This window comes from Patella vulgata, chromosome 3 (genome assembly GCF_932274485.2).
Source record: "Patella vulgata chromosome 3, xgPatVulg1.2, whole genome shotgun sequence".
In the NCBI taxonomy this organism is placed as follows: Eukaryota; Metazoa; Mollusca; class Gastropoda; family Patellidae; genus Patella; species Patella vulgata.
In genome coordinates this window covers 17,646,964-17,666,907 of record NC_065881.2, presented here as the reverse complement: position 1 = coordinate 17,666,907, position 19,944 = coordinate 17,646,964, and the positions used below count along the sequence as shown (strand labels likewise).

The window sequence follows — 19,944 nt, the reverse complement described above, 5'->3', positions numbered from 1 at the left end:
GAGTTGGCCGAGAATGAAACAACACTTGGCAGTTGGAAATACGAAATAACCATAGGCCGTAGTGCCACTGTACGGGCAAACTCCATTTCATTTGCACAGAGGATTAAACATTTCCGAAGTCGACTGCGTGCATGTGAATTCAGAGAGTAGTTTAACAGGTTAAAATCAACTATTTAATAGCTTAATCTATTCTCACTGGGTACTAGTATAGTATAAATCAACCCAATTTAGTTAATAGATCAGTCCGTATTAGATGAGTACTAGTATAACAGTTAACTTAAACTCATTCTAGTCTGAATTTAGTTTACAAAATTACCCGTTCGGTTGTTTTATGAAAGACGCTGTATGTTATAGAGGATGATAGCTGTTGTGAGGGAGAGGAAGTTCATTTACGGCAGGAGTTATAAAGTACAGGGTTGTGCTTTGATGAAGGGCGGTGCTGCTTTATGGAGGAGGTGATTGTTTTGGAGGGGGTTGATGCTTTATGGATGACAAACCTTATTTTATCAAACACGTGGGTTGTTTTATGAATGACTGGGCACTTTGATGTGGGATATATTAGGTTGCATGATATTCAAATATTTTGACTTATATACCGCAAACCCAATTTCCGTTGTCTATCCACAGATTTGGACAACGAAATCATCGGTTCCAGTCAGTATCTAAACTAACAGGAACGGACTCTAAATGTCATCTTCGACAATGCAATTTGCATGAAATAGTCACACTGATTTACGCACAGGTTGACTGTCACACACCCTGGTCGATAAAGAAATCAGAGAAATACCAACAACATTCAGTTGATCACAAGAAGCGTTGGCTAGTGTCCTGTCCCAATGAGAATGAAATCAAACCAGCAGCGAGTAGTGGTGGATGGTGCATACAGGTACATTGGACGCGATTGGTTTTAGTAGTGTCACAGGATCTGGTTGGAACAAGGGAAGGACAGCGGGAAAATAGGACACAATATCGTCATTAGGACAATGAGAATATGATGACATTGACACGGTCATTTCCACGAGTATTTGAGGTAACTCGAATTTCGAGGGCACTTGTTCAGAATGGAGGATATTATTTCAGACGGAAGGGCACTATTTCAGAAGGAAGGGCACTATTTCAGAAGAGATGGCACTATTTCAGAAGAGAATGCACTTTTTTGGACGAGAGGGCACACAGTCACCCCTCACCCCTTACCCTAATTGGAAATTTGGTCGGATTCGAGCGTTATCAAACATATCCGGTTACTTTTGTTTTTTGCGTTTATCAGGGCAGGGTAGGGCCCCGTCCAGCATAACCGAGGTCCCGGGTACACGTTGCCGGGTACGTAAAACAATTGACAGACGTAATTCGATGAAGAGTAGGCGGAAACATCGCAGTTCGGACAGAATGTCCTCATAGCACATGCATGCCTTATGACCATCTTCATTACCCCGTATATGAAACAGCCAAAAACTTAACAGCGGTAGGTTACCAGTTAACGAAGCATGCACCAACAGATAGATCCAATATTGTTCACTGTGCGTAATATGATGCTTGCACGATTCTGCTGGTTTAAAGGGTATGTGATATATATTTAATGTAGGCACAAATCACACAGTATATCAGGGTTTCCAACGTATAATTTATTAACAAAATATTCTGGGAGGAAAACAGAATTCCGGAGAAATCCCGGATGTAGGTGTCGGACATTTACTAGTTTGTGAGGCCTGATATCTCAGACTAAGAATAACCTCCCTTATCAGTTTCTTTTACGGTTAAAGTTTAGTTTTGGTTTATATATTTTACCGGGCTAGTCTTGATTATCAAGATGTAGATACAGTCCTTCAAAATAAAGTTATCGAACCATCGGTCCAGGGTTTTTGTACAAAATGCCCGATGCTTGATTGAGCTAGTTATAAAGTAGGCCTAGGATTTTTAATAAAATGGCTGATTTTTGTATTTACTGGTTGTAAAGTAGGCCCATAATTCATTAACAAAATGACTGACGTTTGATTGTGCTGGTTATAAAGTAGGCATACAATTTATTAACAAAATGGCCGAGGTTTGATTACGCTGGTTAAAAAGCCTAATTTATTAACAAAATGGTTGATGTTGAATTGTGCTAGTTATAACAAAATGGCTGTGCTGGTTATGAATCGTTGGAGTAGTGGATTATCCCTTCTTTTATTTAACCATAGGTGGAAACATCTTTCCATTTCGAGAGGTCCAGTCCCGGAAGTGAGTAGTAATCGTCACATGATACTACCTTGGTTTTATAGCTGAAGTGAACAAACACGTTTTATTTTAAAATCAGTACAAACTATTTATTGATGTTTATAAATTAAATAATACTAATTCTGTACGGCCATCCACAATGTGCTGATTGTTCATTTATATAGCCGTGATCATACACTGAACCTTATTTTTAATGTAAATAAAATCTTCAAATGCTAAAATAGTGGTGCAGAACGGATGAGATCAAAACAATATCACTTGACTCAATGACAGACATTAAGACCACCCAAGACATAATGATAAAACATGATTATTACCTATTAGGATGTAGGAAAGCCTGTCTTGGTACGTGGCGTAAATTGGTATTATAACACAATACTCTCGCAATACTCATGTCTTTAATTGCCGTCACTTGATCTGATAAAAAATGAAAATTAAAAATTAATATATTTAATAAGTTCACTAATAGTACTCTCTCTTCGGTAACAACCATGGTACTCTTTGTGTAATAAGTTGCAGTTAAAACTTTTCTGTAAGAGGTGACCTAAATATAAGTGGCGTAGTAAATATGGTGCTGGCCGAAAATTATACTGGGCAATTTCATGCCCGGTTTCTCCTGTCTATTACAATGTCAGAATGTCATGAAAAGATCCCCTGACTTTTAAAAAAAAATCAAATTAAATCAGTTCCAAACGGAGGTATTTGTCTGTGGATCCCCATTAGTAATACCAAACTCTGTGTATACGTACCTTTGGTTAAAGCAGATGGGTTACTAAGATGATAGTTATAATAAGATGGTGGCTGAAGGTTCTCAAACCAGTATCGGTCACCATATTTTATGTTGTAAAATTGATGCGCAATGATACAGGCGAATGTTGGACCAACAACACCATCACGTACAGCACGTTCTGTCATGCCACCGATATATAAATCCACATCACCCGGGTCTCTGTAAGGTCAGATTAATAATTTGATAATAACCCTATACGAATAACATGGATAATAACCCTATATTGTTGACATGGATAATAACCTTGTTTTAATAACATGGATTATAGCACTATATTAATAGCATGGCTAATAACTCTATATTAATAACATGGATAATAACTCTGTATTAATAGCATGGACAATGGCCCTATATTAATAGCGATAATAACTCTATATTAATAGCGATAGATAATAACCTTAAAAAAAAGGACAATGACCCTATATTAATAGCAATGGATAATAACCCTATATTAATAGCGATGGATAAAACCCCTACATTAATAGCGATGGATAAACACCCTATATTAATAAAATGGACAATAACCCTATAACTTGTTATTGTTAAAATAATGTGGATTTTATGACACAAACTTGGAAAATTAATAATTTAAATAAATTGTTTTCGGGATTTATTCGAATAAACCTAATTGGAAATCCCCCCCCCCCCCATCTAATCATATTAAGCTTAAAATAAACTATAACACATTCTTATCGAAGAACAGTTACTTAGTTTATTGTTCTATCCAGTTACTAATTGGCTCTAAAGCATTGTTTAGTAAGTTCATTACCCGTAAGTTCTGGCCAAATCTCGAACTTGTGCCGTACTTCCATCAAACCTGATAGGTCTCAATCCACAGAATTTTCTGTATTCATTGTAAGGTGCCAAACCATGGTCTCTACCCCTCTGTATATTAATGGCCGGCAAATCCACACCAGCTGCCAAAAGTGTTTCAAACAATCTATTTTTGAGTCCATTACCGAATTTTGGATCAACGTCTTGACTTGAATCTATCAACATGCCTTCCACAAGAAGATCTAAACCCCTACCTGTAATTACGAATATACAAGATTACATATCAGAAATAATCTAGTTGTGTCCTGATTTCCTTTCAGACATCACCTGATTACCATATAGACACTACCTACATCGTATAGTGTCCAGGTTAATCTTTTTGAAACTATCTGTGTACATGTTTCTATATTACTTTTCAGAAACTACCTGTGTCAAAGCTGTGTCTAACTTTGTCTAGATTTCCTTTCAGAGACCACATGTATCTAGTTGTGCCCAGATTGCCTTTTAGAAACCACTACTTGTTCCAGTTTGCCTTTTAGAAACCACCTGTGTCTCTATTCGTATCTAGATTACCTTATAAAAAACCACACGTTTCTAGTTGTATCTAGATTGTTTTTTTAGAAACCATCTTTATCTAGCTGTGTCAGATTGCCTTTTAAAAACCACTAGTTGTGTCCAGATTGTTAAGAAGAAAAACCAATTCTCGATTTCAAACGGTAAGCAACACGGTTTTTAAATTGAATGTGGTGATCAAATATCTGTGTCAACAATGAAAAAAAGAGTTAATTTTGATTTTGTTTCCACCTGATGTCCGTTGAAAAAATAAATGGACAATGCTTCTCCCCTGATTGTAATGAATGGACACAGAAATAAGCAGTAAATGCGCAAAATCTGCATAATTATAATTTCAGAAAATCAATGACACAAGTAGGTAAATAATTAAAGATGCATTATGTAAAGAGCAAAATCTGTCCGTTGGCGATCTTATTTCTGGCTCCAGATGTTATTTGAATTAATATTTAGACATATACAGTATTCACATGACATACCCATTATCAACTCTCGAGGATTAGAACACATTAACCATTGAATAATTTAACGATAAAATAGATAATCAAGCTGGCACTTGCTAGCAATGGGGACTATCTTGTCAATTCAAACATTCATAACTTCACTCAAAATAAAGTAATTTGACTGATATTTTCAATATATTCATTTCTCACTGTCTGTTTTTGAACTATTATAGCAATGACAGATAGCTCTTTATATCTAAATCTTACATAATAAATCTTTAAATACGAAATACCAGAGTTGTGCTTACCTTTAAAGTCATAGACAAAGTATGGTCTGAATGTCATGTCTATTACAGGTACCTTTATGTTACCATATGTCCATTTATTGGGTATGGAAGAATGGCCATATCGAAAGGCGGCTGTAGAAAAGGCATTGATGATTCTTGGATCTATATTTGGGTTGTACTGATGTCGTGAGTTGGTATCTGACCATAACCTGTATAAAAATACGTGATTCAGTGGTTAGTTCGTTTGAGAGGCTGGTCCAGAATAGAGTGGTAAAGAGGGGAGACGAAAATAAGCAGTTTCGTTTGAGGTCTTTAGGCAAGTAGATGGTGACTGGCCCACGTTGTCACCCTCACGTCGATCTAAAGATGGTTGATGCATGATGGAATGGGTTTGTGTGCTTGCTCACAGTAGCGTGATATGGCCCAACTGCCAATGCCGATTATAGCCTAACCATTTCCACAAGTAAGAAGACACAATGCTCAAGCGCTGACTTAATTGACACGAGCCCCATTCCAAAAGCCGTTTGTGTGTATGAAGCACAAATAACTTGTTTCAAATATTTAAAGGTGCATTATGTAAGATATAGATAATGTATTTGTCGGTCTTGCTATAGGAGTTCAAATATAGATAATGAAAATTGAATATATTGAAATTTCATTCAAATTATTTTATTCTGGACGAATTTATGACTGTTTGAAGATGTAGCGCGGGTAGCAACGGTACTCAACAACCGAGGCTAATTTTGGATTATCCATTTTATCGTTAAATTTTAAAATATCGCGGGTGTTTAAATCCATTTAAATCTCGGCCATCCGATGATCTAGAGAGTTAAAGACATGCCATGTGAATAAATGTCTAAATAATAATTTATATAACATTTGAAGCTGAAAGAAAGACCTACAATAGGCAGATTTAGCTCTTCAGTTCAATTTTAAAATATTAAATTTTATTTATTGTGAAAAAAATGATAAATTTAGAAACGTATTTTATTTGCGAGAAACAAAAGTTTTTTTATACGTTTTTATCGCTGGGGGCACAAAGCCTATTAATGTCGCAGTTGGTGTTTTGTCCGGCCATACTTTTAAATTCGGCAATGCTATAGGAGAGTTCAACACAATACCTGTGTCCAATGCCAACATTTAGTGGCAATTTGTACAGGCGTGCCTTAATCACTTTAAAATACAATAAAATCAAAATCTAATGACCGGACCTATATTTCCTGGCCGCTTCTGTTCCAACAACCAAAGGTAGCCATTCATTGTAAGTAATGTGCTGTAAAATAGCCGCTACTATTGTCCTCGTTTCCTGAAATAAGCTCTCGTCATTCCATCGTGGATTCATTCGTCGGAGCTGTCTCGCTATTCGGTTGTGCATTCGAACAAATATTGTGCTGTACGCGGTAGTGCCCGGATGCAAATCAGCTCTTGCGTCACCTGCAAAAGACAATCGGGTTTCCAGGTGATTCCAGAATCTTAATCAATTTCGATAACCAATATATCGTTTTATGTAAATTAAATAAAATGATTTTCAATTTACCCACTATATATCTGCACAGACCGGGTTAATGAAGAGGGGGGGGGGGCATTCACCCACTGAGCAAGAAAAGACTTTATTAACAACAGCAAGCTAGGCGAACTTTAGTAACGCCGCTATAGTTAATTTAGTTCGAAGCCAGTACACGTCTTTTTTTCAGAAGTATTAAGTCAGGTGGTTATTAAACTTTTATGATACTCTACCCATATAGTTATTTTTACCCCCACCCCCACCCCAAGTCCTGATATTGATTATAAATAATATTATTAACAAAAATATGTACCAGGAAATGAACCTGGCGTAATCTCAACCATCATGGAATTATGTCGCAATATCAAAAATCTAAGTTCATCTATTGATGCTCAATTGCCTCCTAATTTCCAGGAGAATTAAATCTCAAATTACCAACTTACCAGTCAGCGTACAAACGTCTGCATTGGTTCTTTTATTACAAACGCCATCTACATCCGGTGGTAACATATTATACTTACTTACTTTCATCAAACCTTAAAGTAGTAAAATTATTATTAATTTATAAATATGAAATTAAAATAAATGAATGAAATGCGGTTTAACGACCTACTTTTCTGCTCCAAACGGGATAATGAATTGAAAATCTGTTAAATATGACAACTTAAGATACGATGATAATTTCAATTTTAAGAAAGGAAATGAAATGGGGTTTAACGTCCTTCTGTTCTGCTCCTATGCTGGGCTAATGAAGACGGGCATACGCCATACAGTGTGCTATGTGGGAAATTTTGCCCGGGCAGCGGCACTATGGCCTACTCTTATATCGAATTCCAACTGCCAAGGGATATTTTACGTGCATTCCAATGTAGACACGGGACCTCTTTTTGTCGTATCATCCGAAGGACTAGACAGCTGTCCTTGTCAGGCCCTCCGTCCTGCATCACTGACAAGGGGGTACCACGCCGGAAAATCTGGATGAACTTTCTCGGCCAATGCAGGGATCGAACACCCGACCTCCAGGCTAGTGAGCCAGCGTCTTACCCATTTAGCCACGTGATCCCCCAAAGGAGGGCCGCAGTCAAACAAAACATACCCCCACGCCCCCCCCCCCCCCACAAACACACTGCATATACATGGCACACATTATACATGACACCCTCCCTTTATCCAGCGGTTACGATTATTTGGATTCTGAATTCCAATTCCAAATAACTCTATCCATGGAGGGAATGATATTAAGTTAGACGTAAAATTAGTAACATCTTCCAGGAAACACCATTGTAAGGGAAAGAGTCGAATCGACAAGCAAGTTTTTAATGGGTCGGTGATTTTATGTTAACCAACACAAGCCCTCCCTTATTTGTAGAACTCACACACATGGTATATCGTAATTCTGTGGACTAATACATTGATGGTATATCGTCACAAACTCTTGGGACTAACACAAATGGTATATCGTAACAAATTCTTGGGAACAATACAAATGGTATATCGTAACAAATTCTGGGGAACAACACAAATGGTATATCGTAACAAAGTCTTGGGAACAACACAAATGGTATATCGTAACAAATTCTTGGGAACAATACAAATGGTATATCGTAACAAATTCTTGGGAACAACACAAATGGTATATCGTAACAAAGTCTTAGGAACAATACAAATGGTATATCGTAACCAAGTCTTAGGAACAACACAAATGGTATATCGTAACAAACACTTGGGTCTAACACAAATGGCATATCGTAACAAAAAACGCTTGGGTCTAACACAAATGGTTTATCATTAACAAACTCTTGGGACTAACACAAATTAGCAAAATATTTCTGCCCGAGGCATATTGTTTTATGTTAGTGTCGGCTAATCAAGATGGTAAGTATTCTACTTATATCTGTGTAAAAACACTGCTTTAGGCAGAACTTGACTTTTATACATTTCATCTGTCACCATTCCCATAAAAAGAAACATTTAGGACAGAACTACAGTTCAATAGAAGAACAATACAACAATTTAACAATTTAAGATTTGTGTCAGTTAAGTCGTTATGAGTATATATAACATTTAATTTGAAAAAAAAAGAATTTTAAACTCTAAATTATTATTCTTTTTGGTGGATTTTATACTCGAACTTCAATATTATTATTGTTTTATTGAATTTAATACTTGTACTTCATTAATGTTATTTTGTTTTAGTCTTATAGTTTTTGGTGGATTTTATAATCGAAATTAAATTTTATTACTGTTTTAGTGGATTTGATACTTAGAGGCCAATAATACTATTTTGTTTAGTATTTTATACTCAAGATTGAATAATGTCATTGTTTTAGTGACTTTCATATTTGGGCATCAATAAATACTTATATATTTTTTATCAGAATTTCTATACGGACTTAAATATTAGATTTTATATTCAAACGTTAATATTGTTTTTTCTTTAATTAGATTTTCGACTCGGAATTCAATTATGTTATTCTTTTTAGTAGATTTTCTACCCAGGTTTCGATATTGTTATTCTTTTTAGTAGATCTTATACTCGGGCTTCAATAATGGACAGCGCCGTTTCCGCCTACTCTTCGTCGAAATCCGACCGTGTGGGATTCTTTTACTTGCACGCCAACCAGTACACAGCGCCTGTGTATTTTTTATATGCCCCCCCCCCCCCCCCACAATGAACATCCTCGACCATCATCGTGTTCCAATTAGGGACCTTCTAATCGATTAGTGAGTCAGCGCCTTACTCGCTGAGCCACTGTAGCCTCCGCAAATTAGAAGTATAGTTGAAATAAATGCACACGTGTCTCACCATTTCTAAACAATCGAAGCTTGTCCAATCTTTCATCAGTGACACCATAAACATTGCTAGCATCCAAAAACGATGTCTGAATATTCTTTTGTTCTCGAACAGCTAAATAAATAAAGTTAAAAAATATATAGACTACAAAATGCATATTATTTAGACAGTTTCAAATATATGTTGTTTAACGTCCTACTTTTTGCACCGAATCGGCTAATGAACTATGAGGAAAATTTTGACTATGAGGAAAATTTTGACTATGAGGAAAATATGAAGAAAATTTTGACTATAAGGAAAATATGATAAAAATTTTGACTATGAGGAAATTTTTGACTATGAGGAACATTTTGCCCGGGCAGTGGTGTTTCCGGATTTTTTTTTATCGAATTCCAACTGTCACCTGTTCTTTTACCTGGACGTCAATCTGTACAAGGGATATCTTTTTCATACCATCCGAATGACTAGACGCCGTTCCTTCATAATACAATAATGGCAATAGGAAACGGCAATGGAAAATCCAGGGGAACTTTCTCGTCAACACCGGGATTAAACCTCGGACCCAAAGCTTTACTCACTGAGTTAATTTTATTTAAGTGTTTCTTAAATCGCTTTCACAACTTATTTGCCTTTCAGCCGCTGTAGAATTCCTTAAAACACAACAAATTAACTAAAGAAATTAATGTAGAATAGATTTTTTCAAGAGCTTATTAAATCTAAAATGATTGGTATGTGGACAGCAGATATGAAATAGCTCATGTCCGATGACCGCGCGTCTTATTTTGCATTACCGGATGTGTTATGCTGTATTATGACGTGTCATTTTCTATTATGTTATTCTGATTGTATTATGACTTGTTATTCTCTATTATCCCATGTGTTATTCTTTCGCATCACATGTGTTCTTCTTGTTCACTTTTCTTGCGAAAAATTACCTTAGTTACTTAAAAACATAGACGAACGATATCGTGTGTCAAACGGAGAAGAAAACAAAAAGTGTTCCGGCAAAGGTGATTCAACCAATAAATGAAATAACTCACGGGATTGACATTTTAAATTAGGATCTTCTACTTCCATAGATCTTACAAAGTTCATACAACGTCTTGGTTTAAAAAAGTTATCATTTACAGGTATCTCGATAGGAAAACATGGTCCACTGTAAAACAAAGCAGCTGTTATGAAAGGGCTGACATTCGATTACACGCTTAAAATTAATATAACTGGAGTCATACTTAAAATTTATATTGGAATTAATGGGGGTGAATAAATGCAAATACGATTTATGCACGAGCAGTCGAGGTATGATTTATGAAATGCGTCCAGAATCCCCTTCAGTTTTCTGTTGAAGGGTGTATTTTCTATAAGCCTAAAGGAGTTAAAATAATCAAAATATGTGCAATTGATATGAACCCCAAACAACATTTACCCGCCACATTTAATTCTTGTTTTGAAATATTAAACAAGGGTCAATTTTGTGATTAGCATTTCGACAGTGGAACACAAAATCAGCTATATCTCAACACTGGCTGTATTTTTGGATTTTAAATTTCAAAAGAAGACAGATACACACTTAAAAAAGAAAGCAGCTCAACACATCAAACTTAATTAAACCTAATTTGTTTACTCAAATTAAATCTAAATATTGTTTCCCAAAATAAAAACTAAATATTGTTTACCCAAAATAAAATCTAAATATCTTTTACCAAAATAAAATCTAAATATCTTTAAAATCTAAATATATTTTACCAAAATAAAATCAAAATATCTTTTACCAAAATAAAACGTAATTGTTGTTTACCCAAATTAAATGTAATTATTGTTTACCCAAATTATTGTTTACCTAAATTAATTCTAATTATTGTTTACCCGAATTGAATTTAATTATTGTTTACCCTAATTTAAATATAATTATTGTTTACCCAAATGAAATCTAATTATTGTGTGCCCAAAGTAAAGGCTTAATGATTTTAAACAAGGAAGTAAATAACATCTTACTCGATGGCTGAAACATCCCACATGTCATTTAACTGTTGCGTACAACAATTGATAGCCGTGCCAGCAGCATCTTGGAATTAAAAAAAAAGAAACAAAACAAAACAATTGATAGTATTAATTGTATCTATTAGTCAAGGGACTTTATAATAGATTTTACGATTACTTTCGTTTGCATTCCGTGTTTTATATTTGGCCGGATTCAATTTTATTTGACACTAGCAGATGACTCGGTGCTGCACGGGTTGTGTCCGTAACTCCGAAACTGGAAGCAATAGGCCAACACCACCTAGTCTGTGTTACTCCCCAGACGGAGCTACCCCTCTGACTACAATCACGGGGCCCCTTTTGAATGGCACGCATGCGTAACACATAATTAAACTCTGTAATAAAAGAATAATTACATAATATCTGATCACATACGAAATCTATTCAGTTCCCAATGGCATACAAGTCTAGAAGCCTAGACCGATCACTGAGTGGAACGTCACAGAGAAGGTTGAGGGATAGCTCCGTCTCCGCCCTCGCGCCACCAGATCGATTACTGTGAAACTTTCATCTGGAATTTGAATTTTTTTCTTTTTGCCATGAGCAGCGGGCCCCCCAAAACCGCGGGTCCCTGAGGCCCATGCCTAAGATGGGCTTTGCCCTCTACACCAAATTTCCCCCTCGACACAGCCCTAGTGTAACCGCCAACCCTAGACAGACAGACGAACAGACAGCCAAATGACAGTCACAAATATTAGTATACATATCACCAATATCTAGCATCGTTACTGCTGGCTCTCTTTAGTCACCGGTAGAGACTGAATGTAGCGGTAGTGGTATAAAAGCTGGTAGTGATTGACATGTGTTTTACTTGTGTACTGTAAACGGCCAATGAAAACGCAACTTTTCCAGTTACTCCCAAGACATCGTGTACCAAGTCGCAGATATTACTTCGGTGGAAGCGGACGTTAAATAAAGCTATTTCACACACTCGTTGATAACACAGCCGGCATCGTCAGTCACCAAAATATCGGTCATTTAGTACATGGCCGATCTTATGCAGTGCAGAATATCTGCACATAGAGAGCTATCAATATGTACTTGGGGAATAGATCTCTGTCCTGAATGGTCGCCATATCCAAAAATTAGTGTACTCTTTTGTTATGCGGTTTTAATCCATTTTTCATCTTTCATACAGATAATGACTAAATAAACATGCTCAGTTTTATTAAATACTAAAATGAAAAAAGACTCAACACTTCTAAAATTCCTAGAAATATACTTTATATTTCGGCTAAAATCTACGATGTAGAAATTAAGTGTTGGTCAATTTCTTCGTGTCTGTTTTCAAGCAATGCTAATTGTAGACAGGCAATGAAATATCCGAATCATCAGTACAAAATGAAAAAGATAAATATTCTTAAACAGATTTAGTAGACAAAAGGAGATTGGCCACCATCTGTAACAGATAACAGGCTGGACGGCAAGGTGGAGCTTCATGCTGAGTATAAGTATACTTTTGTGAAAAACAAGCAAATAAAACAAGTACGCGGGTACCATGGACAAGGAACCGACCATGACGTGGTCATCGCCATATTGGAATTGGAATTTCTTACCGTCAATCGATGCCAACTATCCAGGGAACAAGCATGCCAAGAATCACCTCGATCGTTCTGAAGAACAAGATGAGTAACGCTCGGGGCCCAGTTCCTAGTCCATGAATAAAGGGACTTTTTAAATATTATACTGCTTTTTTAAAAAAAAAATATGAAAACATTTTACCTTTAACGGTAGGAGAGGAATTTAAATCCAGAATAAGAAATTGACCGAATACTTGAAATAGATTGGTGTAAATAGTCGACATGGATTCATGGAAATCACTGATTAGTACGACATTACTAACACGTCTAGGACTAGGTAGTGGCCATCCATCTAACCCATTCATTCTTGGGGAATTAAATCCTGTTCGAAAAACGAATAATGATTGAAAAACAAAATGTTTATTTGTTCGAAAGAAAAAAAAATAATAATTGAAAATAATATATAATATGTTTGTTTGATTACCCTATGCCAGCTCATATCCCCCCCCCCACATCCATAGCCATAGACGGCAGTCTATCTGAAAGGAAAAAAACTTTGATCGGGGCCAAATTGATAAAGATTTTTTATATGCATCCAAGAAATCTGATATCTTTCGTGGTCACAAGCTTTTCCGGATACATAACCTATCTCAGAAAGTCCTAGAATGCAGAAAATCAACAAGATTTTTCCTTTTCGATCTCAATGCTTGACACTAAATTTGAAAATCAATAACATTCATCATGGGACAGTCCTAAAGCTTCTCAACGAATTTGAAATACCCCCCTTGAAGGTTTTCGGAAAGGTGGGAGTAACTCCGGAACTAAAGGTCTAGGTATGCTGAATATCGGTAGGGTTCATCCATTCACGACTTTAATGCTTCACACGTGTATACAGTTTTCGGATAATTAGTTGAGGGAAGGCGTAACCCCGGAATGGAAACTCGTGGAACGCTAAATATGTATAGGATACGTCCTCTGTAGACCACAAAGCTTCAGAACAAAACCCAACTGTATGTAACCGCTATTGCGTTCACTGAGCCTACGCGGCTCCCGGCTATAAACAAATGAAATGAAATGGAGTTTAACGTCCTACTGTTCTGCTCCTAACCTGGGCTAATGAAGACGGGCATACGCCACACAGTGTGCTATGAGGGAAATTTTGCCCGGACAGCGGCACTACGGCCTACTCTTATATCGAATTCCAACTGCCAAGGGATCTTTTACGTGCACGCCAATGTGTACACGGGACCTCGGTTTTTCGTCCCATCCGAACGACTAGACAGCTTTCCTTGTCAGCCCCTCCGTCCTGCATCACTGACAAGGGAGACCCACGCCGGAAAATCTGGATGAACTTTCTCGGTCAATGAAGGGATCGAACACCCGACCTCCAGGCTAGCGAGCTAGCATCTTACCCACATAGCCACGTGATCCCCGGCTATAAACAAAAATAAATAAAAAGATAAAAGAGATATATAAATAATATATACAATAATATAGACTTAAAATCTTTAAAATAAGTTAATAAAAGTACTTTAGAGAACAGATTTAAAAATAACAATACTCTCACATGCACGTAAATAGTAGGGGAGTTTGTTCCATAGAATAGGAGCCCCAAAAGAAAATGTTCTTTCACCAAAAGAAGACGGTGTGACCTTGGGCGGAACAAGAATTAATTCATAATTCTTGTTGTCTTAAACAGCGAGTATATAAATGTAAAGCATGGAATAAATGTTAACGCTTACCGTCATCGTAATAGTTGGGCAGTATTCTTTTTAGCTGTGTTATAGAGGATCCCCAAATAGGCGTCTTCATGTTGTTACACGTGCCATCAGAACGCCGATATCTCTCAAAACGACTACACTCTATTTTAGGACAGGAAAGCGGACTGGGTATCACATGGCGTTTTTCTCTAATATTATCAGCTGAAATGGCAAAGAATCAAACGGTTAATGAATGAATATGATTAGACAGTGAAGTTTTATCATAGAAAATTAATATCAAATCCATACCCAGATTTACTTTTATTTCTTTCAAAATCATAAACTTACTTTCATTCTAAATCATAAATTTACTCTTATTTCTTTCAATATCATAAACTTACTTTCATTCCTTTCAAACTCACTTTCATTTCTTTCAAACTCATTTTCATTTCTTTCAAAATCATAAACTTACTTTCATTTCTTTCAAAATCATAGACTTACTTTCATTTCTTTCAAAATCATAAACTTACTTTCATTCCTTTCAAAAATCGTAAACTTACTATCATTTCTTTCAAAATATTAAACGTGCTTTCGTTCCTTTCAAAATTCATTTCTTTCAAAGTCTTTTCTTGCACTTACTTTAAGTTCATAAGTTTGGCTAAAACTAAAAACTGATAAATCCTACAAAAACTAAATTTAACTGAACTAAATTTATAAAAAATCATAAACCTACTTTCATTCCGTTCATAAGTTCGGCTAAAACTGATAAATCCAAGAACTAAAATGAAAGAAATTCTCATCGTAATAACGACCATTTTGATTCGTCAACACAGTATGTCCCAGTCTTATATATTTTTATATAATATATATATACATATGTTTTTTAAAAATTATTCTCCTTGGTGATTGGTTAATGTATTAGATCAGTGTGCTGCCTTCATATGTTGTAATTACATATACATTTCATTATTATCTGATTATTATTAACTCCTAATTGCCTCAGGGATAAATAGAAATTATGAGGTTTTCTTTCTGGGTGGGACGATTTAAACAATACTACCGAATACCACCCAAAACCGCCCCAATACCACCACATACTACTCAATACTACAACATAATGATGCAAAATGGGCATACTGCTTGATTGTTTTTTAAAAAATAATGAGTTATATCGCAGTAAATGCACTTTAAATGCTATAACCGATATCTGGCTGTTCCATTTACCTCCCTATATCACCCAAAACCAAGAAGTGTCGCCGAAAGAGCGATGATAATTTATAAAGAGAGGCGGGTCGATGTATCCCCTACAATATCATCTACGAAATTCCATTTAGATGAAGGTGACAAGTTGTTAAGGCAATATACCACAGACATCAATGTTAATGCAGCAAAATCTACTAATTTATGTATACAGTATGTATTGATATAATTGCTTAATATTGTATAATATGGCCTCAAGTCAATTGGAAGAAAAACTATAGCGCGGACATCTGTAACAACTTTTTATACGCCCACATTTTCATGTGGACGTATACTGTCGTCGCCACTGTCCGTCCGTCCGTCCGTCCGTCTGGATGTCCGGTTTGTGAACAGTCTACAGGTCAGGTCACAATTTTTAACCGATTTCAATGAGCACCGAAGTCGGGGATATGTGGGGACATGCCCCCCCCCCCCAGAAAATTTAAGAAAATATGAAGGCCACAAAAGCGTTTTCCTGCTATTCCGGTCCGTGTATACAGCAAACTGAAAATTTCCAATGATGCCCATGTGAACTCCAATCAATCAGACTGTTGTTGCATTCACATGACATTAGAAATTTCACTGGTGAAACAAATGATGCCCGAAAAACATGTTACGCTTAGAGCTTAGTGACTACTCTGTTGAGTATTGCTAGTCACTGTTTCGTCACCTCAGAATTAAAGTGTTCTATCTCCACTTTTAGAAGAAATGGAGTTATTATAACCAGTAATTAAAGTAACTTCAATATTTTACAGAAAACAAATTACAAGGTCAGATTTTAAAGAATTATAGGAGTAAATCATAAAATTTTATTGTCCTATCTCATTAATGAAAGCAAAATTTAGAGTTATAATGTTCTATGTCCGATATCCAATGACACTGCCCCAAAACAGTCACGTGATCATTTTCCAAAATGGCGCCTGCTAGGCTTAACTTGTCTAAGGTCATTGATGAAGTTTTGAAGGACGATGAAGAAGATAATGTTATAAACAAGAAAGAGTGAGTACATTTGAAAACTACAACCTATGTCACTAAAATTGTAAAGTTAGAAACAATTAAAACATTAAAATATACCCAAAACACCCTGATTAGTGTGGCCTTGGAGATAGAACAATCTAAATCTAATTTCATCTTATTTTCCATTTGGCGCGTAGACATAGGTTTTTAATTCTTCTCTCATCTGTCATTCATTGTTGTATGTCAAATTTTATACTTTGTTTCATTTTAGGTCTGATACTGTTAAATTTATTCCTATTGGAATTCAGCTTACACCCCAATTAAGGGTATTGTCCGATAGTTCATCAGATACAAATTCGGACATTGATGATGAGGTAGCTGACCCAACCTTTGAAGTTAATGATGTTGCAGAAACAGACCCGGAAACTTCTGTAAATGAAGACAAAATGTGCGTTTCCTTCATTTTGTTATCTAAGTTCATATAGGCACGAGAATATTTAGTTCCGAAACTAAAATCAATGGAAACGAAATGAAATGAAATGGGGGTTTAAAGTCCTACGTTTCTGCACTGATTGGGTTAATGAAGATAGGCATAAGCCATCTAGTGTGTTATGAGGATGATTTTTCTCAGACAGCGGCGCTACGACCTACTCGTATATCGAATACCAACTGTTAAGGGTTCTTAAACGTGCACGCCATTGTGTGCAAAGGATCTCGTTTTCCCCCCATCCGAACAACTAGTCAGTATAATATCTTATTTCAAGGTGGTGAAAGATTTTGTGTATTGACTGAATTGAAAAAATGGAACAATATTAAATTTGTGTACACTGAAGGATTAAGATTTAATGGCCTTATGTATAGTGTTAGTTTAATGTTACTTTTACATTTCTAATTATTTTTCCAGATCAAAGAGACTCAGTAGGAAACGAAAACGTGACCCAGCAGCATGGAAGGCTAATATAAGTAGACGAGCCTGTCAGTCTGGAAAAGAATATGAAGACGTTAAGGGAAATATTAAACGAGCTAGACAAGTTAAAACTAAGAAGGATTGTAAGGGTAACTGCAAATTTCAGTGTGCCAAGGTTATCAGTGATGCCGAACGAGATGTTATCCACAATCATTTTTGGAAACTGCCAGATGATAGAAAGTCTCATTTTTATGCACAGTTTACAGAAAGGCGAGTAAAAGCAAGAACTAGAACCCTTTCTGAGCAGTCACGTAGAAAATATTCCTTCCTCTATTTTTTTGAAGTAGGTGGTGTTCGACACAGAGTATGCAAGGAGTATTTTTTGACATCCTTGGATATTAGTCAAAGACGAGTGTCCTATTTCTATGACCATGTACGACAAGATCAAACACTGATTCCCCGTTCACCCAAAACGTGTAATACCTGAAGATAGAAAACAGAGTGTGCATGATCATATAATGTCAATACCAAGAGTAGAGTCCCATTACTGCCGTTCTACTACAAGAAAAGAATACTTTGAAACCACACTTAACCTGAAAATACTGTATGAAATGTATAAGGAGTACTGTAACGATAGAACCATTGTACCTGTACAGGAGCATATGTATAGACACATTTACAACTATGAATATAATATTGAATTCTTAAAACCAAAGAAGGATCGATGTGACAAGTGTGAAGAATTTCGAAATAATGCTGATGCTAGTGATGAAGAAAAAGAAAAGTTTGAAGAGCACCTACGGATGAAAACTGAAACAAAAGTAGAAAGAGATAATGATAGGGTGAATAAAGAAAGGGCTATAATTTGTTTTGATTTAGAAAATGTATTATCCCTTCCACGAGCTAATATATCCAGTTTCTTTTACAGAAGAAAACTCTCAGTATACAACCTCACTGCTCATTGTTCTCTTGACAAAAATGGTTATTGTGCCATTTGGAGTGAAGGTTTATCAGGTCGTACAGGCAATGATATTGCGTCCTCTCTAATTCGCATTCTTGAGAAAGTAATGGGACGACATCCTGATGTTAAAGATATCGTATTGTGGTCTGACTCATGTGTAGCTCAGAATCGAAACTCAATAATGTGCGTGGCACTGAAGGATTTTTTAAAGAGGTATCCCTTTGTTAATTCAATAACCCAAAAGTTCTGTCAGCCAGGTCATAGCTCTATACAAGAGGTAGATGCAGTACATAGTCTTATTGAACGCACCCTTAAAAAATGTGAAGTTTTCAGTCCAGTTAGCCTAATGAGGATATTACCATCTGTAAATCGCAAGCACCCACTCATTGTTCTGCAGATGAGACATGAGCACTTTTTTGATTATCAATCAGTTAGCAAATTGTATAAATATAGTGATATACCATTTACAAAAACTAAACAAATTATGTACCTTTCAACCCATCCTTACCATGTTTTGTATAAAACAAGTCACACGGAAAACTTTCTTGAAGTAAGAATAGTTGATCGTAGACCTGAGAGAAATATTAATCCAAATCTATTGAGCCCTTTGCCAAAAATCAAAAGTATTCCGATATCAAGTGGACCTTTACTTAGTCAAGATAAATTTAAAGACCTTACTGCAATGTTAAAATTTATGCCTGCTGTAGATCGACAGTATGTTAAGGCTATTTGTAGATTATGAATAAGTAGGCTCCCCTGTGCAAACACTGGATTTTCTCCGGGTCCTCCGGTTTCCTCCCACTGCTAAAGACTCCTAAGCGCAAGCTAATTATTGAAATAAAATTGAATCAGGTCTTAGTCCCGAAATGACCTAGTTTGTGTCGAGTGGACGTTAAATCCATTTCTCTCTCTCTAGATTATGAATATTTCGAGATGTAAATATGTTATCAATAATAAAGACTTTGTTATTTGTGTTACTTCATCTTGTATAACTTGTTCATGGTATTTCAACATTATTATCACAAATTAACTTTATTACCTTGGAAACAAAAAGACAGGAGCGAGTTGTTTTGACAACTTTAGTAATAAAGGGTAAGTGCTTGTATTTATATGACACAGAAAGTCATTGACATCAGGGTTTTGACAAATTCCCTTTCAAACTTGGTCTAACACATGTGCTTTACATCATAAGGCCTGGCATTATTGAGTCAAGTGACTCAAGCTTTTATGAGACAAGGAGTAGA

The 19,944-nt window shown here is 36.0% G+C and overlaps 1 protein-coding gene across 1 annotated transcript; it reads right to left on the bottom strand.

Moving 5' to 3' along the window:
- Nucleotides 1–2,622: 2,622 nt before the first annotated feature.
- On the bottom strand, nt 2,623–15,375 carry LOC126815299 (myeloperoxidase-like). Its single transcript, XM_050540867.1, has 7 exons — nt 15,366–15,375; nt 13,219–13,318; nt 10,417–10,532; nt 6,285–6,464; nt 3,774–4,032; nt 2,944–3,163; nt 2,623–2,631 (listed from the first exon to the last, which is right to left on the bottom strand). Exons 1-7 carry the CDS (start codon nt 15,373–15,375, stop codon nt 2,623–2,625), a joined length of 894 nt encoding a protein of 297 aa, XP_050396824.1.
- Nucleotides 15,376–19,944: the final 4,569 nt, after the last annotated feature.